Source organism: Camarhynchus parvulus, chromosome 6 (genome assembly GCF_901933205.1).
Source record: "Camarhynchus parvulus chromosome 6, STF_HiC, whole genome shotgun sequence".
NCBI classification, from domain to species: Eukaryota; Metazoa; Chordata; class Aves; order Passeriformes; family Thraupidae; genus Camarhynchus; species Camarhynchus parvulus.
In genome coordinates, this window is record NC_044576.1 from 3,548,696 (window position 1) to 3,575,405 (window position 26,710).

The 26,710-nt window shown below is 44.4% G+C and overlaps 1 protein-coding gene across 1 annotated transcript in view; it reads right to left on the reverse strand.

Annotated features, from left to right (window-relative positions):
• Positions 1 to 889: 889 nt before the first annotated feature.
• PTEN (phosphatase and tensin homolog) overlaps positions 890 to 26,710 on the reverse strand; it is a 47,839-nt gene continuing 22,018 nt past the window's right edge. The window contains exons 4-9 of the mRNA XM_030950794.1: positions 23,986 to 24,029; positions 20,611 to 20,849; positions 15,294 to 15,435; positions 12,679 to 12,845; positions 5,741 to 5,965; positions 890 to 4,480 (exon numbers count right to left, since the gene is read on the reverse strand). Coding sequence (XP_030806654.1) covers positions 4,295 to 4,480; positions 5,741 to 5,965; positions 12,679 to 12,845; positions 15,294 to 15,435; positions 20,611 to 20,849; positions 23,986 to 24,029 — 1,003 coding nt within the window. The 3' untranslated portion in view covers positions 890 to 4,294. The remainder of the gene's footprint in view (positions 4,481 to 5,740; positions 5,966 to 12,678; positions 12,846 to 15,293; positions 15,436 to 20,610; positions 20,850 to 23,985; positions 24,030 to 26,710) is intronic.

The window sequence follows — 26,710 nt, forward strand, 5'->3', positions numbered from 1 at the left end:
TGGGAACAGGGAACTCCACCTAGGATTGAAGTGCCACTTCAAAATCTGGTTTGGAAACAGCCAAACAACCAGAACCACCCCAAAATCACCTGCTTGACCTGTCCTGGGAGTGGACTTGATGATCTCAAAGGGCCTTTCCAGCCTCGACTATCCTATGATTCTACAGGGAAAAATGCATCTCCCTGTCCATGTAAAGCTACTTCAGGAAAAGAATTCTCAGGTGGGATTCAGGTCTCATTATGCAGCAGATGCATCATTACCTCATTTACAAGGTGAATTTTTAATTAAGTTCTCTTGGAGACTAAATAGAGAATCCCAGAATGGTTTGGGTGGGAGGGGACCTCAAAGCCCACCCAGTGCCATGGGCAGGGACACTGCCACTGTCCCAGGCTGCTCCAAGGTCCAAAATCCAGCCTGGCCTTGGGCACTGCCAGGGATCCAGGGGATGGATCCCTGCTGGATCCAGCTGCTCTGGGCACCCTGTGCCAGGGCCTGCCCACCCTGCCAGGGAAGGATTTCTTCCCAGTACCCCTCTGGCAGTGGGAATCCATTCCCCTTTTCCTTCTCATTAGTCTGCGTCCACCTTTCCTGCAGCTCCTCAGGCACTGGGGACAGGCACCATCACACTGCCCGTGTGGTTTGATGCCCCAGGAGGTGCCCCTGCCCCTCAGCAGGACACCAAAGTGAGGGTTTGATATCCCTGCACACATCTGGAGTTCCACTGCTGCCCTGGTCCAACCTCTGGAACACAGCAGCCTTGGGAGCTGCAGCTCCCTTCCAATCCCTGGCTGCACAAGGAGCACCCTTGGCTCCAAATTCCACGGCTTTACAAGCACAACGTGCGAGCTGTTTGCCAAGCTCAGAACACTGCAATAAAACACCCACACAGTGACAAGAATGAGACTTTAATCAGTTTTAAGTGGAGTTTTAACACTAAGAGATAAAGGGTTGTTAAACACAATAACAAACGGACATCTGATTTGTATGAGGCATTATCCTGTACATGTCATACTTGGTTTTTGTGTATTCTCAGTTACACACAGAGCCACTGTTGCACAGCACAATAGTATTTGAAGAGGCTGAATCAGAGTAAGGCTGCTTAACAGACTGATTTTTTTTTCTTTTAGTATCTATATATATATATGCTATATGAAAACAGACTGGAAAATTTGAAGTGGCAGAGAAAGGCAGCTCTGCCAGAACGCTGCAGTTGGAGCCCCTTTTAGTGCACAGTCCCACCCCATCCATCTGCATGCACGACACTTTCCAACAGTATTGAGAAGGTAAACGAGGCACTTCGTGGCAACCACAGGCATCGTTAACATATTGCACACATTTGCTAGGACTAAACATGGAACTTGCACACCAGCATCCTCTTCTTGGATTATTTCAAGGTGGTTTTTTTTTGTTTGTTTTGTTTTGAATTTGGAAAGCTAATTTTGATGCTGCATGTAAACTCCACTTCAGTTTACAATGTGTGCCCTGGGGAGGAATCTGGAGGCTGATTTGCACAGCTGCCCTGGAGGAGCTGTGGCAAAGATTTCCACTGGGGCTGCCCAAGCCCAGGGGATGCTTCAGGGCCTTTACAGTTAAGCTCTTACCAAAGTGATGCCTTCAGGTAGTTTCAGACATGTAAGCTCTTGCACATCCCAACAGGCTGAAGCCTACAGTCTGGAAACTCAAGGAAAGATTACCTACAGAATGCAGCTCAAGCTAATTATGAATACTGTCATAAATAAAGTTTTAGTAAGGACTCAAAAACCTTTCAGTCATAGCAATTCTTGTCAACTTCTATGGGGGTGGTAACTGAAATAAAGTATAGGAGAGTATGTATAATATATATTTATATATATATATATATATATATATAATGCCATTTTTCCATTTCCAATGACTACACCATAAAATGTAAGCAAGGCTTCTCAAAGACGTCGAAACATTAAAAAAAAAAAAAAAAAAAAAAACAACAAAACAAAACCAACCAAAAACCCTCATTCCAACCTTCACATTCCAAAGGAAAAAGAACAGTGCAAAAGCCCATCCTTGCGTCCTGATTCCCGATCCGGCGTCACCGACTGGAGCTGCACCATCCAATCCTGATTATCCAAAGTGGGACACGCAGCACTGCCAAGATCCCAACACTACCCAAGCATGAGCACTTGGCTTTATTTAAGCACAACACAACTTTCAACTGTTATAAACCAGACAGGGTGAAAACACGATTGGAAGGGTAAGAGTTAAAATTCCTGTTCCCAAGGGAAAACCACCTCCTGCTCGTCACAATGAGCACTGAACCTTGATCCATTAAAGTCTAATTAAACCTGTAAGTCAGAACGTATTACCAGCTTTGTTAGAAGTTAGAATCATGAATTTGAGGAGCAGAACTGACCAACAGAAACCAGGTAAGAAAAAAAAATTCTTTAAAAGCCCTTTACACCTCCATTTACCAACTGTAATTAGTGGAAGTCCTGCCTTGTGTGGTTCAAATTCCAACCATTAATGCTGCTGTGCAGGGCTCTGACAGATCCCATTCATAATTCTGGCTGAGAACACAGCTCATGAACTTCCATGTCAGCACCAAGAAGTTAATTAAGCAGGGGGATGGGTGTACTACACCCTAAAAAAAGCATCAGTTTGGGGTCAGCTGTTCATGGTCCATTCACAGCTGGACTCCTGAGCCACCTCGGGCTGGGCACAACCATCATCCACCAGAAGCCAACTCTGAGCCCTACCCTAGGAACAAATAACCCAACACTGCCACTTGGCTTAGAAAAACAATTTGTTGGGTGGTTTGAGGGACTGTTTTTGATAGTAATGTATTTGGGACAAGTTCTGCTTTTTAATCTTCATTTACAGCGTTGAGAATTTACTGCAACACTGGTTTCCTGTCTCTGGTGTGTAATGTCCATTTTTTTAAACATTGCAGGTAATGAGTATTCAAGTAAAATTCCCTAACAGTTAATGACTTTTTTTTTAAAAAAAGTGTGCAAAACTGCAAAACTCATTGTAATAGAATGTGTAAGGTCAAAGGGGTGGAACGGCTGACAGAGGTTTGATTGAATAAATGCATCAGAAATCTTCCAAACAAACACTAACCTGGAGAATCTCCAGTGACATTTCCTGTGCACCATTACAAAATCTTCTTATATTCATGAGAGGGGAAAAAAAAATAAAGCTTGCAAGGCAGCACATGAAGTATTCACAGCAGGAATATGATTGAAAAACTACTAATATAAATGTAAGATGTTGACTGATGTTTTTGCACTAATAGCATCTGACTTTTAAAACTGGCCTTGATTACACAGGAGATGGAGCAGCCATTACAATTCAGAAAAAAATCCCAATAAATCATTGTCAAATTTTGTAACCATTTGTTTCAAGCTCTTACTTTAGTTGATAGCCTCCACATTTGTATGGTTAAGTCATTGTTGCTGTGTTTCCTTTTGCTGTTTTTTTTTTGTTTGTTTTTGTTTTTCGTGACCCCAATTCCTTGTCTCCCTTCATAGCGCGGGTCTCGTGGGTGTCGTGAAGGTTCATTCCTGTACCCCTAGACAGAATCACTCTCTCTAGCTGCCTTTTCTAGCACCATTACACTTAAAAAAAATGAAAAATGCACAAACAACAAGCAGTGACAGCGGCGACTCCTCACCCATTGTCCCGGATGAATTAGGGCAGCATGCTGAGGAAAGGTGCATGGAACAGCCGGACACGGTACACAGGCCACGCTCCTTTCCGAGCATCACCTTCCAGCCCCCATCCAAAAAACATGCATTAGAATGTAGGAAAAACCTTCTAGAAACATCTCTTAGCCAACTGCAGACTTTTCTGTTGCCACACAAGTGCAAAAAAAGGGGCAGGATGTGAACCTGTAAATTTTTTTTTTTTTCTTTTCGGTTTTTGAAACTTCGTTTGGTGACAGAACACAAAAGGAAAAATTCCTACGCATACACATTAGGTCTGTCTCCACTTTTATAAAACTGGAATAAAATGGGAAAGTGCCATGTTTATAGTTCCTAATTGAAGTTTTAATGTCCTTTGACACAAAAAGTTATATACATAAGAGCTACGTAACCTTTCTTTAACCCCCCCGACTGGACAAGTGTCAAACCCTGTAGATTTGTAGGGCAAAACAAGATTGGTCAGGAAAGAATTGTTCCTATAACTGGTAATCTGACACTATGTCCTTTTGCCATTTAGAAAGGTCCTTTTTTTTTCAGTTTATTCAAGTTTGTCTGTCTTCATGTTTTTGTTTTTTTTTTGTATGGTTCTTTTTTATCTCTGATAAAAAAAATATTCAGACTTTTGTAATCTGCGTATGCTGATCTTCATCAAAAGGTTCATTCTCTGGATCAGAGTCAGTGGTGTCAGAGTATCTATAATGATCAGGTTCATTGTCACTAACATCTGGTGTTACAGAAGTTGAACTGCTAGCCTCTGGATTTGATGGCTCTTCTACTGTTTTTGTGAAAAATAGCTTCACCTGGGGAAGGAAAAAACAACATTTAAAAAGGGAACCCGGATTTAACCGAGCAATTTTTAACAGCACAGGTCCTGGCTACCCTGAGTCACACTCCTGCTCCTCTCCCCAGAGAGAGGTTTGCCAGCCTCTCAATTCCACCCCTGGCAAAGCAGCAGGATTTTCCAGCCCAGCTGCAGGAATTGTGTCTGGCTGAGTGCTCAGGTGCTCCTGAGCTGCAGCAGCAGGACACCCCAGCACACCCTCCTGCCTTCCCCAAATCCCAGAGCACCAGGAGACTGCAGCAAGAGTGCACAGGAATGAACAAAACCCTCTCTAACAGGTGACTCTTGTGTGGGAAGTCTGATCCAAGCAACACTCTAAGCAGCTGTGACCATTACCTTCAAATGAGCTCTGGCTGATCTTTTATGAGGAAGTCAGAAAATGCTGCAATTCTTACAAATGCATTTTGCATGTTTAAAACACTGCTGGCAACGGCTCATACTCCCCAAAGCTCAAGTGCCAGGGTAAGTAAGGTACTCCCAGAATCACAGGACAGCTGGGCTTGAAGAGACCTCTGGAGATAATCCAGTCCAAGCCCCTGCCCAGGCACAGGAGCATTTCCAGGTGAGCTTGGGATGAATCCAGAGAGGGAGACTCCACACCCTGCCCAGGCAGCTGCTCCAGGGCTCTGCCACACTCATGGAAAGAAGTTCTCCCTCGTGTTGAGGAGGAATTTGTGTTTTAGTTTATGGCCTTTGCTCCTCATCCTGTCACTGGAGCAGTGACAGAACAGAGCCTGGCACCCTCTGCCAGCCCCTGGAGATGTCTGTGAGGATTGATGAGATCCCCCCTCAGCCCTCCCTTCTCCAGACTGACTAGGCTCAGCTCCTCTCCTCATCAGAGAGATGCTCCAACACCCCAAATCATCTTTGTGGCCCCCTCTGCTTCCCATGGAACAGGCACAGCTGCAAACCAGCTCAGGAGCTCAGTGTGCCCAGCCCACAAGGCAGGCAGAGAGATGGCACCTGGTCAGCAGCTCTCCCAACCTCTGATGGCTTTGACAAACACCTGGAACAACCTGAAGACTTCAACCCCAGCCTCTCAACATGCATCAGATCCCCAAAAAGCAAATAAAAGCACAAAGCTCAAAGCTTTGCTAAGTGATGGCAATACCAACACACGAACTCAGCTTCTACACAGCAGTTTCACATGGTCCCTCCAAAGGCAAGACAAACAAATCATGCAGCTTTTCAGCTTTGTTCACACATAAAATATACTGACCTTGAAGTTTGGAGAGAAATATCTGTTGGCTTTGTCTTTATTTGCTTTGTCTAGATCGTTTTTTGTTAATGTAAGGATTAAATATTCCTTATCATTATCTGAGCGCTCTGTACTGAAAATACCATCGAGTTCCTGATCTGCAACTAGACTTCCATTTTCTACTTTGTCTGAATTTTCATCCAGTCCTATGAAGAATGTATTTACCCAAAAGTGAAACATTTTGTCCTGGGGGAGGAAGAACACAGAAAACAAGCTTGTTTTAGTATTCACTAATGGCACGTTAATTAGACTGCTATCAGCATCTGGTCAAAAACAGATTTGGAATATCAGGCAAAACTTGGTTGGACAACAGTATGGCATTTGTTACATTGCATGCAAAGACATTTTCACCACATCTCCTGGACAACACACAAAAATTCACATTCATCAAGCTCAATTTTAACCAATTAAGCTTTTAGAAGTCATTCACAGAGAGCTGGGCTTAAAACTATCATACCTGCAATAAAAACAGATGGTAATAAATTAAATAAACTTAAACTTACAATCACAAGGCATAAATAGATATTTTTTGCTCACACCTTGCCAAGCAATCCCTAAACCCAACAGACAACCTGTGTGAAGCAGCTGAGGTGAGTAATACTGAATCTCCCCTGCAACAGAAAGCTTTTCTGGTTTTTATACAGAAATAGCTACAACTGAGCAAAACCACAAATCAGTAAAGGATTCATGGGTGCTTTCATGCAGTCAGAGCTTTGCACTGAGAGGAAGGTAGGGCCAGTGCCTGCTGTCCAGCAGGAAGTTTTTAGGGAGAAGCAGAGGCAGCTGAGGGATGTTCAGCTCAAGCAGAACCTGACAGGTGACCTTCAGCAGTTTGAGTCTCCACTCTGCCACAGTCCCAGCTGCACCAAGAGGCAGGACACCCCTGTATCACAGATCCTGAAGCTTTCTGCCAGCCCAGAGCTGCTGTTTCCAAGGGCAGCTCTCCTTGGCACACCAAACCCCTCTTTTTCTCTGACACTGAGCTACATCCACCAGCTCTTTACACACAAAATCTTCTTTGATGTGCCTTTTCAGGCTCAAGATCCAAGGTGCAAATGGCCAGCTCCTCCCACAAGGGTCAGTATTGCTGCTAAAGTTGCAGAAAAAGCAAGCAGAACCTAACATTCCTTGGTATTACACAGAACACAAACTCACTCCTTCTGAGCTAACTTACATATTTTGGTTTACCAAGGAGCTCTAATTCCAACTTCTTACTGGAAAATCCACGTCCTGCCCTATCTTCCCATTCATCTCTGCTGGTAAGGAAGCAGGGGGGAAATCAGAGGTGGAACAGAAGTGGTTCCAGTGTGTGTGTGTGACATGAGCAGGCCTCCTGCTGAAGGCAGTTTGGCACCAGCCAAATACCACAGCATTTTCCTGAGCCAATGAAAGAAGGCAGGAAAGAGCTGGACTACTTAACTCACACTCATCCTCCTCAATAATTTATTCCAGCAGGATACTGGGAATTCACAAGTGTCCCTCTCTGCCAAAGGTCAGCAGACTCATTGTCAGTATTTTAGGTAAAGCCTACAAAACCACTTCCAGCCTGTCTGCATTTTTGTAAACACCTGAGAGACCCCCAGACAGAAATTAAAAATCCAGCCAGGAACACTTCTGGTAGCTGAGTTCCCCACTTCACCACGTGCCTCTCTGCAGCACTTTGGGAATCAAATCTAGCAAATGAGTTGTTTGGGGAGTCTAAAAGATGTTTCCCACTGCCACTGAGCCCCTTCAAGCCACACCACCTCTGAAGAAGCCTTGCTGGAGCCCATCCATGAGAGGCAGCAGTTAGCAGGTTCTTGCCAGGCCCTGTTTATACATTTCACACCCTCCTCTTTCCCCAAGAAAAGCCTTAAAAATGCCCTGCCTGAGTCTGGAGTTGAGGATGAACATCCTGGGCTCACTCTGCTGATGTCTCTGCCCCAGAGCAAGAGGCAGCAGACAAAATCTCTGTGAAGACAAGCTCAGGGTACACCAACCCAGGCTTCTCCTCACCCACACAGTGAGTCCCTCAGAAAGAACGCCAAGGAGGTGAGAGGTTCACTCCTGCTCAGGTCAAAGCAGAGACAAGCAGCACTTTCCTGCTGAAACCCCTCTGGTGCTGGTCCCCAGTGCCACAGGAAGGGGCCCCTGGGTGGGATCAATGCCAGCAGAAGGCACAGTTCTGTCCTGCCTCACCTTCAGCTCCATGAGTGCAGAACCAGGAGGGATTCAGTTGGCACCTTAAGGGCTGGGGGGACTCACAAACCTCTCCCTAGACAGCTTTTAATCTCTGTTCCTTGGGACAAATTTGCAGAGGTCTTCAGGGACTCAAACTAAACACTACAACTCAGCTGAGCTGGTCATTTCTCCTTTTATCTCCCTCCAGCTTTTTAAAACATCAAGTTATTTTCCTTTCCTTCCCAATGCACAACTTAATTAGCCTAATAAACTGAGTTCATGGGTCTTGGAACATGGCATGGCCACTCAGATTAAGGGAAGACTTGGTCATGTTTTTTGGAATTAGTTCTTAAGGCTGATAACTGTGTCACTGTTTTCACTGAAGAGCAAATCCATTATTCAAAGTGAGGATTTAGCTGAAGCATCAGGACCCAAGATATTTCATGGGAGACAAGGAAGAAAGATGATGTAATATGGGCCAAAGATAGGAATTTTAAAAATCAAGGCATGAACTGAACTCAGGCTTTATATAGCAAATCAAAATACCAGACCAAGTGCTCACATAACACAAGCTAATGAATAGACTTCTGAAAAAAAAAAAGTATTAGAGACTGTTTTTCAATGTGTTTTGCTTCACTTCCAGTTACATCACAGACATCTGTCTTAAAAAAAAAACCAAACCACAGATGTACTTCTTCCCATAACCAAATCTGTGCCATAAATCTCCAGTGCAGTATCAGCTGAGACAGAGGCTGATTTAATCCCACAATTCTGACAAACAGCGCTTGTCCCCACCTCGTGCAGTGTCTCAGACTGACAGAAAAACACTCCCCACTCTAGAGCTGGTCTCTAGCTGCACATTGGGATCCAAATCCAAGATTTAAGGCATCAATCAGGAGTTCCCATGTCCTCCTGAGAGTTTAAGTTTTGCACAGAGATCCCCAGGCACTCCCAGTCACTCTGCAGCACCCGCTGAGGGGCTGGGGATGCTCTCCAAGAATGGGGATCTTGGTTCAGCCTGTTCCCCTGATGGAACTTCCTGTACCATGTGCAGATCAACACTGAGTCTTCTGACATTTTCAGAGTTCATTCCTCAGCGTTTGCTTAACAGCAACTGCCCAAAGTCTTGTTGAACTCTGCAGCAGAACTTATCTCTAGGCTTGAGAGATGAAATGCAACTGCTCAAACAATGCTGTCAGCCCTCCCACGCTGGAGTCTGGGGATAAAACACCACTGACTCTCACAAATTAAACCCACGTCAACATTTCCCTCTCATTTGTACTGGGAGGACTCCCAAAAAAAGGTCTCCTTCAGCCCCAGGCTCTAGAGGCAGCAAGATGAGGAGATTTCTGTATTATTTTTAAACAGGCTCCCATTGAACCGAGTGATCTAAGGATACTCTGAAATACTTTCAGATTATCATGTCAACATCAATAACTGGAAGAAAAAGGCTTTGCAGAGACCCATGGAACAAAACTAGAGGAAAAACTACAAAAAATCACCAGCAAAACTACAGCAGCAGCCTGAGATGGAAGAACAGTCAAGCTACAAGAAAAAGCCATGTTCAAAGAACAAAAAGAATCCCCCCAAATTACAAACTTCTTCCCATCAGAAATTCATCCACAGTCACAGCAGTTGAGCCTCAAGCCATTTTGTTCTCATGTGGGCATGCATTTCATTCTTGAAAGGAAGTAGCTACAGCTCACTGAAGAAACAGTCTGAGGATAAAGTAAACAACTTGATTAGACAAGAAAAGATCAAGAGCTGGGGACTTCCTAACTGATGCCAGGTGGCAGAAACCATGGAAGGGATGAACTTTTCCAAAGCTGTCAGCCCTGTACCAATGCTCCTGTGGCTAAGGTCAGCTCCCAAAAGCCACTGAATTTGCCTAAATTAACTTTTGTCATTAAAAGAAAGGACATGTGACTGCTTTAAATCTCACACTGACTCTGCAATGTTAGGTGTCTGCAGTCACTCAGGTTTGGTCTGGTTTATGGATAATAATTTTATCCAAAATTGAGGAAGGCCATCTTTACAGAGAGCTCTGCAGATAATGCTGTTCTACAAAGGATTGGGAAATTTGGGAGCAAATACAGGTGAGGGAATCTGGGGCACTTCAGCTGAGATCAGTGTTATCAAACACCAAATCAGAGCCAGGGCAAAAAGTTTTCTTCATCTCCAGAGGTGAGACACAGCCATTCTCCAGCCTGAGGTTCAGAATGGATCAGGAATTACATTTTTAATTGATATTATTAGGTTTTTTATTATGCTAAAGTTAAAATTCAGACTGGTCAATATGTGGTGTCTTTAAGACTTGTTTAGTAACCTGTAATCTGCTAACAGAAAACCTGGGAAGAACAAGAACCACTGACAGGCAACAGACTTAAAATTCCACTTTTCATAAACCTGGTTAATAAAGCAGAATCTCTGAAAGATAAGGTGCTGTTCCTCCTAATTATGCTGCTCTTCATTAATTAGGTGACCATTGCATAAAGGGATCTTGAAAATATCAGTCTCCCCAGTGGAGGGCCTTCAGTTTTGGGGTTTTGGGTAAAAGCTGTATAGATAGTTGATGTAGAAAAGGAACAGGCACAGATGTGGAACAGCTGGACAGAGAAGTGTGTTCAGTTTGAGCCAAGGTAGGTTCTTCTGGCACCAATGTTCTCCTCTGCCCTGCTCTCACCTCATTCACTTTATGCACCAACCTGTGCAAGGCCCATGTGGAAGGATCAGCTCCTGAGTTTGCAGCAGAGCTAAGAGAGGTGATCTTACCACAACTGTGGAACATCTCACACCTATTTTCCTCTGTCCTCCATTCATACTGAAAGCTGAGACAATAAGACACTTGATTCAACAGATATTTCAGAGAGATTATCAAGGTGTTTTGTTAACTAGTTGATGAAGGAGCAGTTTCCATCTCAGAAAAGTTTGCAGATGTGAAAAGAACCACCTTTATCATTTCTTTGGCTCTACCAGGCCAAAACCACTGAGAAACTGAGCACCTCTGCACTACCTATAATACACAGAACCCAAATAGTTTGGGTATTTGATAAGAATAGACAAAAAGGAAAAAAAAACCCAAAAAAAACCCAAAAAAACCAACCAACCAGCTACTGAGAAACGACAAAGATTCTTAAGAAATGAAACCACAATCTGACTCTCTGAAATGAAACTCCAGCACAGTAATGCTCCTCCTGGGGCTCTGCACTTCTACACACTCCTGAAGACCCAACTCCTACTGCAGAAACTGTGGGTGCTCATGAGGGGCTCTCACTACAGAGTCTCTGCCTCTCAGTGCTCTCTCCAGAGGTAAAACAAATTTTAAAACAAATCTCCAGGGGTAAAACAAAACAGCAGTTTTTTCCTGGCGCTGCAGAGCCAAGATCCTGAGGTGCACACTGGTATTTCAGGGATGGGCAGGGCAGCACAGCACTTCCCATCAGGTCTGTCTGCAATCCATGTGTTGCTGGAGATGGCAGAGGAAAAACAAACTCACAGTTCAGATAGGAGAGAGGAGATAAATGTCTGAAATGTTGGGGCTTTGCATCAGCTGCTCCCTGCACCCCTCATGTTCAGCCCACAGTACTGATCTGGGTGCTCCTGCAGAAGTCTCTTCTCAGAACTGGCTGCTTGCATGTCAATAACTCAGCTTTGAAACTGAATTTCTACTTTTGAAATGCTTTTACTGCACATAACTGCACTGACCAACTAAAACATCTCCTCAAAGAGGTAGAGAAGGAAAACAGGGCCACTAAGGAACTGTCCAGAAACTTCTGCGGACAGCAGCACCTGAATTAAACTTGTTCACAGCAAGCAAGGCCACACAACAGTGTGCATGTTCACTCACACACAGCTGGCAGGTACAACCTGTGTGCACAGCTCTAAGTGGTGTTACCTCATCACTTCACTTCTCCCGATCCACTTGAGCATTTCTTCCTTGTATCAATTCACTCACTGAATGCTCTTAAGTTTTCTAACCTCCACTCAACAGTGATGAGGAGTTTTAAATAGCAAATATCAAGGTAGCCTTTAATCAGCACAGTCTCATCCTCAGCTTTCACTCTGGTAGATCCAAAGTGGCTCCACAAGCACCAGAACTGAAGAAACTCAAGGATTCAGCTTTAAGAAGTGGCTGACTTTGGTTTCAGTATAAGTCCTAGGATAATTTTATTTTTTTTTCCCACAACTGAGACCCTAATAAAATCCTCAGCTCGGAGGGAATTCTCTAAAGCTCTCATGTCAAGGCACTGCAGCTGGGAACAGAGAGGTGGTGAAGAGATTGCAGAGATACTTTTACAAAGTGCGTGGGAACTCAATTATCTCAGAAATTCAGCTAAATTTGACAGATGGGTACAAATCAGCCAACAGCACAGACAGGATCTTCTGTGCCTGCTCAAACCTCAGGAAAATTTAGTGAAGAAAACAGCTGGAGTTAACTTGCTCAGTATGCAAGTCTATTTTTAGAAGGTGAATGTTTCTTCCTCAATTAGATTACTCACTACTACCCAAAAGACTGCAATACAGACCTCAGGATCATTTTTACCCAACCTTTGTACTTAATCTCACAACTCCCCAAACATCCAACTTTCATTTTGTGGTCCACTGGCTCCTTGGGAAAACCAGACATCAAAGAATTAAATGCCACGATTACACATCCCTGAAAAATAACCAACATCCCAACCCCCAAGCATCAAGGGCTGGCTTGACAACATTTTTCAGAAAAAAGCAAAGAAACCAACCTTTTTCAACATCTTGTTCTGTTTGTGGAAAAATTCCACTTTGATATCACCACATACGGGCAGAGGTTGGGGGAATTCAAAGTACATGTACTTGTCTTCACGTCGTGAGGGTCCTGAAGGGGAGGTGAATATCTTTACCTTTAGCTGGTACACCACAAACTGAGGATCTGTGGGACAAAACAGAGTGGCACTTGGTGAGAAAAACCTCCAAAGTGGCAAAAAAAAGCACAACATTGGTAGAAGAAACAAAATCGTGAGCTGTGATGTTTTAAAAGTTAGCTAAATTTCTCTTAAGGGTTTAACACCACAGGGGATCAAACTTTGCCAGATGCTACTGGAAACAGCCTTGAGACTTCTGTCCTTCATGGCAATACTTTCAGGCCACCAGGGAGTTCCTAAAATGTTATTTCTTTTTAATATAATGACTGTAAAATGTGAGTTACTTGACTGTTCCTTGCATTTTCCCCCTCCTCTCTATTGTACAGACCAAAGTGAGAGGTTTTATTCTCTGTCATCTCTTCTTCCAGCTGTTGGCTGGTCATGTCAGCACAAACTGACTCTACTCTTACACAAATAAAGTAAAACAAGGACAAAACTGGACATTAAAACCAAAAACCAATCAGAAGAGCCTAAGCTGGTCCTGTAAATCACCATCACCAGAGAAGTGGCAGCCATGGCATCACTTCCCCAGTCAAATCTGCAGAGGTAACACTGAAATTAAATAAAAGGGGTTTTGGTCCAGTTTAGGAAGAGGTGCTTTGGAAATGGTCAGGACAGACACAGCCCTGTAGAGCTGCTAAACACACCCACAGTGTCCTGCTGAAGGGACCAGTGATGAAACCATTACTGGCAGGCTCAGAGAATCCCAGGATGGTTTGGGTTGGAAGGGACCTTAAATCCCATCCATCCCACCCCTGCCATGGGCAGGGACACCTTCCACTGTCCCAGGCTGCTCCAAGCCCTGTCCAGCCTGGCCTTGGGCACTGCCAGGGATCCAGGGGCAGCCCCAGCTGCTCTGGAAATCCATTCCAGGGCCTGCCCACCCTGCCAGGGAACAATTCCTTCTGTCTATCTCACCTGAATTTCCCCTCTGCCAGTCTCAAGCCATTCCCCCCTGCACTATCACCACAGCTTCTGTTGCAAGGTCCCCCTCCAGCTTCCCTGCAAACCCTTCAGAGGCTGGACAGTGCTGTGAGGTCTCCACACACCCTTCTCTTCCTGCCCTTATCTCCCTTGAACCCTGAGAGCTGTGAAACTCTGTCATCCCCTCATTCAGCCCCAGAGGCTGGGCTCTGCCCTGTCAGTGCCTTTAGAGCAGGACAATGATACCAAGGAAGGCAGATTCAAAGTTCCCAGGTTGGTAAAATTGCTGCCAGCACAGCTGAAGACACCACACCATCGATTTCACACTCTGAAAAAATCACTGAGAACCCCACAGAAACTTAAAATATTGCAGCATACAACTGCTGAGCTTGATAGTTCTTTTATCTTCTCAGGTGCTTGGCCAATCTGTTGTCTGTCCCAACATCCTCCCATGGACACACAAGTCAGCACTCACTTGAGCAGTTCAGCCTCAAAAACACAGCCCAGTTCATCCAAAACATGAAATAAGTGGTAATTGCAGAAATCTGTGACCTGCACACCTCTTCCCTAAGGCAGAGGGATTTTGGCAGAGGCTCCTCCCTCCCTCCTCCTGTACAGGCTGACAAGCTGCTCCATTGTTTCTTGTGTGTGTTACATGTTCAGGTACTGTCTCACAACAATATTAACAGGGCAATTTTAATCAAAGCCACAGGAGGCACTGGAATTAATTACACATTGCTGTAATCCCCAAAGCAAAACCATCAGATTTTTTCCACCACCAAAAACCAAGCACGCAACACAAAGCAGTCACTGCCCTGTAACACAGCCCACAGGACAGAGCAGAATTTGTTTGTTTTTTTCAAAACTTCACCAAATCTGCTGTTCCTCACTAACACAGTGTATCAGCAGATGAGATTAATCATTTACAGGTGTATTAATGCTTTAGAAACCTCCACATAAAGAAAAGTTTATTCCAGAGTTAATTAGTTATTTACCCAGTTGAACTGATTCATTTATTTTTATTATTTTTTTGAACATCATGGGAAGAATGATGTTGCTGCATTGGAAGCCAACATGCCATTAGGCAAATGTTTTTCAGCAATTCATGTTTCCCAAGAGTTGCTGTGTTAAAAAAAAAAAGAGGCTTTACATAAAAGTGAGGAACAAATACCCAAATATACATAAAATGTATAAAAAATGGAGTCCTCATCCCTGTAGGAGTGGATGTGGCACTCAGTGCTCTGCTTTGGGTGACAAGGTAGGGACTGGGCACAGACTGGACTCAATCTTGGAGGCTTTTTCCAGATAGAATCACTTATTTTCAAACCATTAACACACTTACCTGTAGTAAAACCGTCCTGAGTGCTTCACAACCTACACCTGGGAGATCCCAGAGGACACAAAACCAGCAGATTTTGGACCGTGAGGTGTTTCCATGCGATTTCTTCCAACATGTGCAGCTCTTGGTGCCACCACCCCATCCCAAATGCCACCAGGCTCCCTAGCAGAGGTGAAGGGCTGCTGGTACTTACTGCAAGTTCCGCTGCTGAACATGGGAATTGTTTCAAACATCATCTTGTGGAACAGCAGTGCCACTGGTCTGTAATCCAGGTGATTCTTTAACAGGTAGCTATAGTAGTACACGTAGCGTCTCTGACTGGGAATTGTCACTCCCTAAACAGAGGGAAAACAAAGGTCAAAAACCTTGGAGCAGCATCACTGAGGGGTTCCTGCTCATCACCTCCAGCCCAAGGAGAAGCTCAGTCACTGCTGAGCAGCACCCAGAGCAGGGCACTGCTCTGTCAGGTACTCCGGGCATGGAGCCACCAGGAAAGGCTGAGGGAATTGGGATCCTTCAGCCCAAAGAGGAGAAGCTTTGAGGTGACCAAACTGTGGCCTTGCAGGACCTGGAGGGGCTACAGGAAATATGGAAAAGGAACCTGGACAAGGGGGAATGGCTTCCCACGGCCAGAGGGGATATTGGGAAGAAATCCTTCCTTAGGAATGTGGTGAAGCTCTGGCTCAGGGTGCCCAGAGAAGCTGTGGCTGCCCCTGGAAGTCTCCAAGGCCAGCCTGGGATGTCCCTGACATGGCAGGAGTGCTGGAACAACCCTCCATGGTCCCTTCCAACCCAAACCCTTCTGTGATTCTGTGCTCTCCAAACACCCATGTCCAGCAATGGAGCAAAGAATGCAGATTTTTCTCATTTCTTAAAAACAAACACCACAGACAGCCTGAGGGTTATGTCAAAAATAGTCTCATGCTGCTGCTTTTTTGGGGACGGAGAGCAAAAAATGTTTAACAAGAGGTGCCTTGAACATACTCAAACTTTAAAGCACCACTACATTTAGGAATTCTAAAATCTACCACTACGGCAATTACTTTTTGACAGGATTTTAAGTCAAAAGACTAATGTTTGCTAATATCACTGTACTCAAGACTGGTGCTGCCTTCTCTTTACAAAACATCCTGGAATATTTTCCCAAAAATGTGGAAAGTTTCATTAAAACAGGCCCAACAGCCCAAAGTGTTCAAACTCTGAGGTAAACATTTGCTTTGAGAGCATAAAACCTAAGAATGTTTTTATTACTGATTTTAAATCAGCTCAAAGCTTCAAATAAGGGCAAAGTTTTAAAGCTTTTAGAGCCAATACTTTCAAATAAAATTGATAGAGATGAAAAATTGTTTCATTTCCCAGAAAATGCATTACATGGTCTAGAACAACCTGTAACTGCAGACTTGCAAAGGCATCAGTAAGGAATCTTTCTGATTAAAACTGAATGTGGAATTGGAATAAACTGGAGATAAACAAAGATTTTTCATACACAAATCTGGGAGCATTTGGTGACACAACCTAGACCTCATATTTCTATAAACTTTTAGTTTCACCTCACAACAGCCAGGAGCTAAGAGTGCTTTTAATTTAGTAAGTCTCTATTATGCACACATGAAAATAGTCACTTCCTGCCATTTTTTTTTAAATGTTGATTATTATGTCTCCTTATCACTAGAGCTGCTTCTAAACTACACAAAAGCCCTTTCCCTGCAGCACTTGCACAATGACCTTCCCAAGCAGCCTTGTACACTGGCCCTGCTTTTGGCTCGGATGTCCTCAGTGCTTATCACACCCACTCCTTAAGGGAGCTCTAAAGTTCTCCTTCCTGGGATCTGAGCCTCAGGACTGAGCAAATCCCAGCCCCAGCAGGGCTTGCCAGGGCTGCCAGGCAAGCACAGAGGTGAAGAGAACACATTCCTCCCTGCCCAGAGCTTCCCTGGGCCATAATGGATGTGTCCTAAGGAAAAACCCCAGGACAAGCAAGGCTGGGACCAGAACCAAGGGAACACTTTCACACTGACAGTCCAAACCACAGCAAAGCCAGGTTTTGTCCAACAGGGCAGTTTTAGCCCTGCAGCCACAGTTTGACTCCCTGGAGACATAGCTTTACATCCTGAGACCCTAAAAGCAGTCCCAGAGGCAGAACTCAGAGTTCTCCATTTCCAAAGGTCTGAATTCCAAGCAGAACACTTTCCTAACAAACTACAATATTCTATGGGGGTGCAATCAACCAGCACTCACTTGTACTCCAGAAGAATAAGGACAGGGAAGTAGTTCAAGCTTCTATTTCCCATCTATCATCATCATCACAATTTTTAAATGGATGTGAGATAAGCTCCTCTGGTCCCTATGCAAGAGCTTCCCAAACATTGTCAGGTTCTCCTCTCAGCACAGGCAGGACTATGAAGAACAAATATTTTGGACACAATATTCCCACACTCCCTTTAGAACACAGCCTACTGTGAGGGTGAAGCTGCAGCCTCAGAGCAGCAGGTTTAGCAGAAGCTGGCACCTGAGCATGTCCCCCAAACAGACACCACAAGTGATGAGCCCTGACACCAGACATGGGAACCCTGCCCTGCTCACAGGGTCATTCTGAGGCTTCCTCACACAAACTAATTGGGTTTCACTTCCTGTTCTATCAACACCACAGAAACACAGCATGGTCTGGGCTGGAAGGGACTTAAAGCCCATCCAGGGTCACACCATGGGCAGGGACACCTTCCACTGTCCAGGGTGGCTCCAAACCCCAATGTCCAACCTGGCCTTGGACACTGCCAGGGATCCAGGGGCAGCCACAGCTTCTCTGGGCACTCCCAACCCTCTCAGGGTAGAATTCCTTCCCAATATCCCATCTAAGCCTACTCTGCCAGCATGAAGCCATTCCCCTTGTCCTGTTCCTCCAGGCCCTTGTAAAGAGTCTCTCTCCATCTTTCTTGTCAGCTCCTTCAGGTACTGGAAGGCCACAGTCAGGTCACCCCAAGGCTTCTCTTCTCCAGGCTGAAGAACTCCAATTCTCTGAGCCTTTCCCCATATGAGAACTCTTAGGAGCCATCCTTGAAAATAAAACTCTCTGGTGCTCAAAGAATGCTCCTGAGTGGATCATCTCCAGCACTTGAACAGCTGATCCCTCTCCACTGAGCTGCTTTCCAAGCCTAATCCTCACCACAAAACCCTCCAAGGCACAGGCAGGAATAAATAAAGACCTTCTCCAGCTGTGGGAAGGTAAGCTGCCAGCCTTTGTCACCACAGCAGTGGGTCATATCTACCATATGAAAAAAGTGGGATAAACTAATCACTTCAAACAGTGGAAGCAGCAGCTTCTTTAGAAGACTTTTGGGGGGTTACTTCTTCCCCAGCTCTGACAACAAATATTGGTCTTTATCCCATTTCAGCAAACTCTTTGTCTCCTCTGGTTCAAAAGGAAAATAAAAGTCACTCTTGTTCTATGGTGGTAGAGCCAGACAGACACAACCATGCAGCCCACACTTCCTAATCTTCACCACTCCCTTCTTCTGACTAAGCTCCCCCCACTACAAAGAGTTTCAGAAGCCAAAAGAGGCAGCTTGTAGAGGAAATAAAATACCCCAGGAGAGGGTTTGCTCAGAGACAGCCTGAGCTCTGCCATGTCTTATTGCCCAGCACAAAACCAGCAACTCTGAGCCTCAGCTCCAACAACTCTCACTTGATGGTGCAAAGGCCTCCCTGGAGCTGCTTCTCCCAGCAGGCACATGGGAAAAGCTGGCTCCAGAAGTACTCAGGGCTGTGCTCTTGACCAATTAGTCACACTTCCTCTTGCAATTACACTCACACTTCCTGCCAGCACAGCAGCACTCTGCTCTGAGCATTAATGGCAGCAGGGATTGGAGTTGAGCTGTTCTCAGCAGCTACAGGTGCAAAGTTGTCCTTGCTTTAAACCAAGAAAATCTGGTCCCTGTTAAAGCCAGTTTTCCTTTATCATATCTATGTTGGCCCAAAAAGAAAGAAAAAAGGCATTTGCTTGTGCCTTTGTGCAAACAGCTCTTTTGCTGCCTCATTGACTTTGAATTGAGGAAGTCAGTTATACAAAGGTGTGGTGAAATATCAAATCAGAGAGCAGCACTTGACATATAACACTGAAATATGGGCCACAAGGGAAAGAAAGGCTCCAGAAACCTGCACTGCAATACCTGTTTATAAACACTACTGAAGGATTATGTGAATCACATGCTGCCCACTGGCCACATCAAGATAACCAAGCTCAAGTGGAGCTGGGAAGGGAAAAAAGTCAATTCTTGCAGTACAGACACTGAAACCAAAACAAGTTGCTGGTTATAGACAGTATTTACAGACAGGTAAACAAGGCTCTCCCTACTCCTGTACTGAGTTCTCCCTCCCCTCCAAGATGCCCAAGTACCCTGGGGTACTGACAAACACCCAACTTGCAGAAATACAACCTTCTTTTCACAAAAGGAAACTGAGGCACAGCATGTCACTGTGTATTTGTTCAGTTCTGTAGTTTTCATGCTGCTTTATCCAGCTCTGGAGATAACCCTTATCAGCAGGAGTCATCTACTCTGTTTATTCAGCACACTGCTCATTCCTAGCCTCTCTCATGCACTTTTACCAAAAGCCACAAAGTTTTGATGGGAAACCTTGGTCTTGTCTCCACTCCAGCATGACACCACAACCAACTCAGCAGTACGTGGAATAACAGCTCCACCTTGTCAGCAGAGCAGACTGAGGAGTTTTATTCCTTCCAATGAATTAACAGCCAAATTCTAAAATTCTTTATGTGACATTTATGCTCTCAAGAGCCTTCAGACATGAAGCTTTTCTTATTGGAGACCAACACACTGAAATTAATATTTTGTGTAAATACTGCAGGAACAGGGAGAGCTCTGAGCTTGAGGAGGTTGAAGCTGGCCTGCAGGGATGATCCCCCTGGGATGCTCAACACACTCAGGGAAATAATGGAAAATGAGCAGGTAAACTTGCTAAAATGACCTTAAAAGTCACATCTTAGCATCTTTGGAGAAGATTTCAAATAAGGAGGTTAAATTCTCATTAATGAGGTCTAACCCTGCTGCCAGAAAGGTCCTTAACTACCCTTTACAGACAAGGGGCATCCAACAGTAATGGGATATTCCCCTATGCATCTCCAAACCCCACCACAGCAGTTAAGGGAACCTAAGGAGATGAACAACTCATCCATACGGGCAAAAATCAGCTGGAACAATCCTCTCATTTGGGCTGAAAATGCTGAATGAGAAAGTTCACTGGCCCTCTGTTTTTCAGCAAAACAATGCTGAAAAAGCCATTTAAAATCAACAGTCCAGGTCTTCTTGGACAGGACATGTTAAAATCAGGTTTAATGTTGTGACTAAAGTTTTTCCATTTCCAACTGCACTGATCCAATCCTACTGGAGCTAAATCAGACAACACAGCTTAAAGGGTTTGAGCATCAAATGGATCTCAAGGAGGAAAAAGCAGCAAGTTTTAGGTAGAGGGACAGAAGAACAGCAACAGCTCACCTTCTTGTCTCTGGTCCTTACTTCCCCATAGAAATCTAGGGCTTCTTGGGCCCTTAAAAACTTGCCTCGATGCAACAAATAAGCACAAATCATTACACCAGTTCGTCCCTTTCCAGCTTTACAGTGGATTGCTGCCACATGATTGTCATCTTCACTTAGCCACTGGTCAAGATCTTCACAAAAAGGTTTGATGAGCTCCAGCTGTGGTGGGTTATGGTCTTCAAAAGGGTACTGTGCAACTGCAGGGAGAAGGAGGAGTTCATCAGAACCTCAAAAGGCAAAGCAAGCTCAGGTCACCTTTGTGACAAGCATGGAAAAATTAAGATATTCAATCACACCCCCCAGTCTCACATATTGATATGTATTTTTAATTCCAGTATTATTCAGTGTATGATAAGCAGACATTTCTCCATTCATCTGTAAGCAGGCATCCTGCTCCATGGAGCAACTATTTCACACCTCTATGGAGCTGAGCTGCACAGGCTCTGTAACATGAATTTTCCAGAATTTAAGAGCATGCTGCACACAGAATAACCTTGTGAAAAGCCATTACTCCAGCAATAATTAAACTACCTGCTGAGAGAGAACAAGGCCAGGCCTCAGTCACTGAGCAGACAACAGGAACTTTGCTGAAAAATTACTGAACATGGCTGGGTCTACATTGGGAACAAAGCCTCAGAATCTGCTCAAAGGCCCTGTGAAACAAAAACCTGCCATTTCCATACTTCAAAAATGGTAATTGGGAGAGAAATCTCAGGTAGGGCACTGGCAATGCTTATGGGTTTAGAGTCAAAGCACTGAACAATGCTGTCCTTTCTGATATGGGTGTACTCACACACATTTTTCCACCTAGGGATGAAAAGAATTTCAAGTGATGCAGGAAATGCAAGAAAACTCAAGAGAGCTAAAAATAAGCACTAAGCAGAGAGAAGCACCCAAACTTCTCCCACCTCAGATCAGATGAGAGACAATATCACCCTGACCAGCAGAACTACACACAAGGTTCTGGTTTCAGCTGATGAAGTGCACCCCAACTCTCCACCTACAGCCTTGGGATCTTACAAACACAACTCTGGTACACTTCAAAATTCTCAGCTAGAAACACCATTTCCTTTTCTGGGCTAAAAATGAATACATTTCATTTTTTTGGCAAGTGTCTGTACTGGTTTCGTAAGCAGCACTCTGTAGTCATACATGCAAGGCTCCTTTTGATGACTCCCCAAGGACTCCAAGAGCACAAGTGAGGGATGAAGTTATGGAACTGCTGAAGGACAAGTCCACAGCCTTCTGGTTTTCAGACTGCCCCCTTCATCTCCCAGAACAAATGGGGAAGCTGATAAATAATCTTTGCTAAAGAGGCAACACAATATGAACACATTAACTCTTCCACATTGAAGATCCAAAGGCTCCCCGAATGATCCCCAAAGTTTTATGTGAACTTCAAGATGGAATTTATTTAGAAATCTCGAAGAAAAGCAGCAGCAAATTTGTCTGTATGGCTTTGAGTTTATCACAACCACAGCCAGCAAGGTTTCCATGAAAAGGGGAGTAAAGAAATCCTGAAAGAACAGCCTGAAAACTCCCAAGTAGTCACAAGATGCTCAAGATGCTCTCAAAGATTTGGAATCAAAGGCCAAATTTCAATGATGTAGGAAATGCAAGAAAACTCAAGAGAGCTAAAAATGTGTGTGTGAGTACTTTCTTCAAAGCTGGAGTGAGAAGATGAAATGGGTGCCCTGGTATGGTATGCAGGGATTAAGAGGAAGGAAATATTAAGTCTTGAGCAGGGCCTTGAGAAGGTGCAGCTCCGCCATGAATTTGGATTCCTTAAAATGGAGAATAATCCTGCTTGCCCTCTCCCAGTCCCTACACATTGCAAGAAGCAATAGCACATAGAAGAGGTTAAAAAAAGAAAATCTGTGGCAAAGCAGAAGCCAATTCCAGCATGGAAGGATTTCAGAAACTGGAAAAACCATGAACACAAAAGCTACTTCCCAAAGAAGATGAAGAGCTTTCAGTGTTTGGGGTTTAATGTGATGCAAGATCATCCTGGGTGAATAATGAACTATTCTGGTGTTTCATGCTCAGTACAATCAGAAGTTCCCTTTGCAGTCAGTTCACTTCAGGAGATTTTCAAGTACAACTTTTGTTCCTCTGCTTAAGGAAGTCCTGAGTCACCAATTTGGTTATCTGAGGTTAACTAATTCAAGGATGAAAATGAAAAAAACAGCATGTCTTGTGCAGAGGAGCTGTGAAAGGTGCCGTCACAAGCAGCACTTGGGGCTGGGATTGACAGCAAAGGGAGCTGAGCACCCCCGTATCAGAAAGCAGAAACTCAAGCAAACATATGCTGTGGCCATATTAGAACATGTCCTCTTCTCTTCTTCCCCAAAGCACTGCTCCAGCAGATCCTAAAATATTTCTTCCTTGCTGGTGAGGATGGAGTGAGGTTTCTGGGCACTGTCATTCAACATCCTGAGAGCAAATCAGAAGCGCTGACGACTTCAACAAGACAATTTCAGCCCTTCTATATTCAGACATGAAAGCAGCCAATTACATTTTGGTCACGTTCTAAACCCTCTTTCATAATTAGATGGATGGTTTAAAATAATAATAATGAAAAATAGAAGTTCAGCCATTGCTATGATGCAGAAGAAGCCCAGAATTTGTTCATCTCCTACGATTCTGTAGGCACAAGGACTCCTCATCTACCCTCATCTGAAGGAATTACAACTTCTGAGCAAGAAATGCTCCTCTGCCCAAAGAACAAAGGTAAATCTGCATTTATTTATTACCTGGAGAGGTAATTCTGACACAAAGCTACATCAGTCAAGTCAAAAAGCACCCCTGAAAGATTCCCCACTGCTTTTGGCAGCTCTGCAGAGTGTCTAAGACCTAACTCATCTCTAAGAGACAACACATGGGAATTAATTTTTATTTTAGCATCTGAAAGTTCTGCCAGATCTTCCCAAAGCTGCTTTATACACGTAGTGATAATGGCTTAAATGTTCTCCATTTCCATCCTTCATAAAAACCAGACTCCTCTGAGCCTCACACGTCAATGGTGCAAGGAATTTGTGCTTCACACAAAAATTGTGCAAGGAATTTGTATTTCACTGAACTGAAACTTCTGTGGAACCCATTCTGCAAAAATTTTTTTGCAACTGTAGACTTTTTATTAGATTTTGATCTTTAACTGTCAGGAGCACACTTTTTTGAAAGCACCAAGAATATAGCAAGTTGTTCCAATGACTCAAAGCAATCTGACATCATTCCTTGTGCCCAAATCTCCTCCATGACTATTCATCAGCTCCTCCTTTAGGCCTTCATTCACTGAGGTTTAAAGAGAACACACATCAGGCAGTAAAAACCTACCTCTGCAGTTAAATTTGGCGGTGTCATAATGTCTTTCAGCACATCTGAAAAAGAAAAACAGACAAGAGTTCAAGACAAGTCTCTGAGGCACTCCCAGCATCTGTCACACCCTGGAAAATCATGCATTCCCATCACCTTTATGATTAAAAACTAGAGGTTACACACAGAAAAACTTAAAAAAAAATGTTTTGTAGCAGACTGCTCACTAGAAAGTGAATTATTTTACTGAAAGGCAAATACTTACCCTCTGGGAATTGTAGTCCATGGCTGTGTTTTAGTCAGTGTGACTCAATTTATGCAAGTTTGAGTTGAGTGTGCACCTTCTAACCCTGAACATGAGCAGCTTTGTGCTGCCAAACACCTGAGAGCAGAGCAAGGAGCTGTGACCTTCATGCAGGGATGCTGAACCCAGACCACAGCTCAGGGTGCCTCAGCAGCAGTGAGGGTGCTCAGAGCAATGGGGATCACAAGGATATCCACCAAAAAGCCCATTAATATTATCAGAGATCACTTGGATCAAGCAGAGATTGTGGCACTGCTCTGTCACTGGCATCGATTCCTGAATTTAAATCACCCCTGAAGGCCAAGCAGCAGTTCCCCCTCAGACCTGGGAAATGGCACACTGAGAGATTAAAAAATCGTTTTGTTGATACCAAGGATACACAAGCAATGGTTGAACACAATCCTGGCTCAGCTGCACTGAATTTGTGGGTGTTTGCAGCCCATTTCTGAAGGCTCTGGAGCTGCACCAGTCTCTCCCCACTCAGAGACCCTCTCCAGCTGGACAAAACCACAGCAAACCACACAGCATGTGTCTTGCCCTGGGATAAACAGCAGTGATGAGACACAAACCACCCTTCACTGGGCTCTAAAGCAGCCAAACCAGCACCCTAAGAACAGCCAGGTCAGATCTTGGGCTAAGGGGAAAGCAAGCAAGAGTGGATACCCTCCAGAATTTCCCTTGGAGCTGCTCCCTGCAGAGAAGATGATGTGAGTGGAAGTGCAGTTCAGACAGGAAAATTGAGAACAATCCTGCCTCAAATCCTGCCAAGTCCAGCTGGGATGGGGACCTGAGCAGCCTGACCTGGACAGTGGCATCCCTGCCCCCAGCAGGGGGTGGAACAAGATGGTGTTGAAGGTTCTTCCAACCCAAACCACTCTGGGGTTCTATGAAAGACAACACCAGGCTGAAACACAAGTGCTGCAGTCATTTCAGCAGAGGAATCACACCTAGAGCTTCAGTTCTGATTACAGCCTGTGCTCTTCCCAGCATTATTCCAATTCCCACAGCAGTTTCAGGACTGCTCTGAACTCATCTCTGCTCCCCAGGTATGTTATGATTGCAGCCTCTGGAGCCACATGGAGCCCAGCTGACACTTTCAGACACACAAACCTCCGGGCTGCTCCTTGTGTGACTGTAACTGGAGCCTCCCAGTGCTGCCCTGAACTCTGCCCATGACACAGCCACAGGCAGGTCTGCTGGGGCTGCTCTCAGGGCTTCCCTTTCCCTGAATTCCAGAACCTTCTGAGCTCTACCCTCTGCTGGGAAAAGCCTGGCAGCTCTCACAGCTCCAATCACAGTGCTGACACTTCCTCTGGGTCAGAAGTGACCGGGTTAAGCTGGCACTTAAGAGGGGACTCCCAAAAAATATTATCTGCACTGGAGCCTTTGAGAAGAGAGCTGGATGCAGGGTGTCCATCCAAGGGGGATGGAGCAGCCAGCAGCACAGGAATTTGGGAAGCTGCAAACAAACACACAAAGCATCTTATCCAGGAAAGTTTCCTACAGCACAGGAATTTGGGAAGCTGCTGGGAAGCAAAGCAGTTACCACAAAGATCTTATCCAGGAAAGTTTCCTGCTTCCTCCTAAAGAAACACCCAGCTCAAACGGGGAGTAAGAGATGAAAGTCTTCAAAACATTTTAAAAAAATCCGCAAGTGTAAAGAAAAACCATCAAATTTGGAATTTTGAGAGAGTATCAATGAATAGAATAACATGAGGGATTAAAACTTAGTTTTGTTGATACCAAGGATACACAAGAAATGGTTGAACACAAGCAATGCAGAGCTCCTGGCTCAGCTGCACTAAATTTCTGGGTATTTGCAGCAGAAATCCCACCAACACACACTCTGGGGATACTGGTGGGGCTTAATGCTTCAAGTGCATTTGGGGTGGAGTTTTAAACACTATTATAACTCAAATAGCATCAAATCTCCAGGTGAAACCTGATTTTTTTTTGTATTTTTGGGGTTAAGGAGGGGTTTGGCTGTTCTTAGGATTAAAGTGAGTTTAAAGCCACTCAGAAGCCAAGTGCTGCCAGGTTAAAGTCACCATCAGTCATGGTGATTTCCTGTGCCAGAGCCCAGCCCCAGGGACACAGCAAGCACAGAAAATCCACATTTTCCTCACAGCTCCTTCCTTGAACCACCTGCCTGCAGGACAGCCTCAAGGAAACCCACTGGAGAAGATGGAGGTGATTACAACAGGGCAGGTGACAATCTGTCAGCATGGGAAGTTAGGAGATTCAAGTGGAAGAACAGATTTAAAGGGGATTTAAAACAGATTTAAGGAGAATACTGAAGAAATAGCAAAGGCAAACAAAAGAGAAGCAACACAAGAAGGAAAATTAAACTGCTCAAACTGCTGGGAAGTTAAAAGGCAAGATGTGAGGATGGGGCATAAGTGACATAGTTTCAGAAAAATCTCTAAATCCTTTTAGATAAAA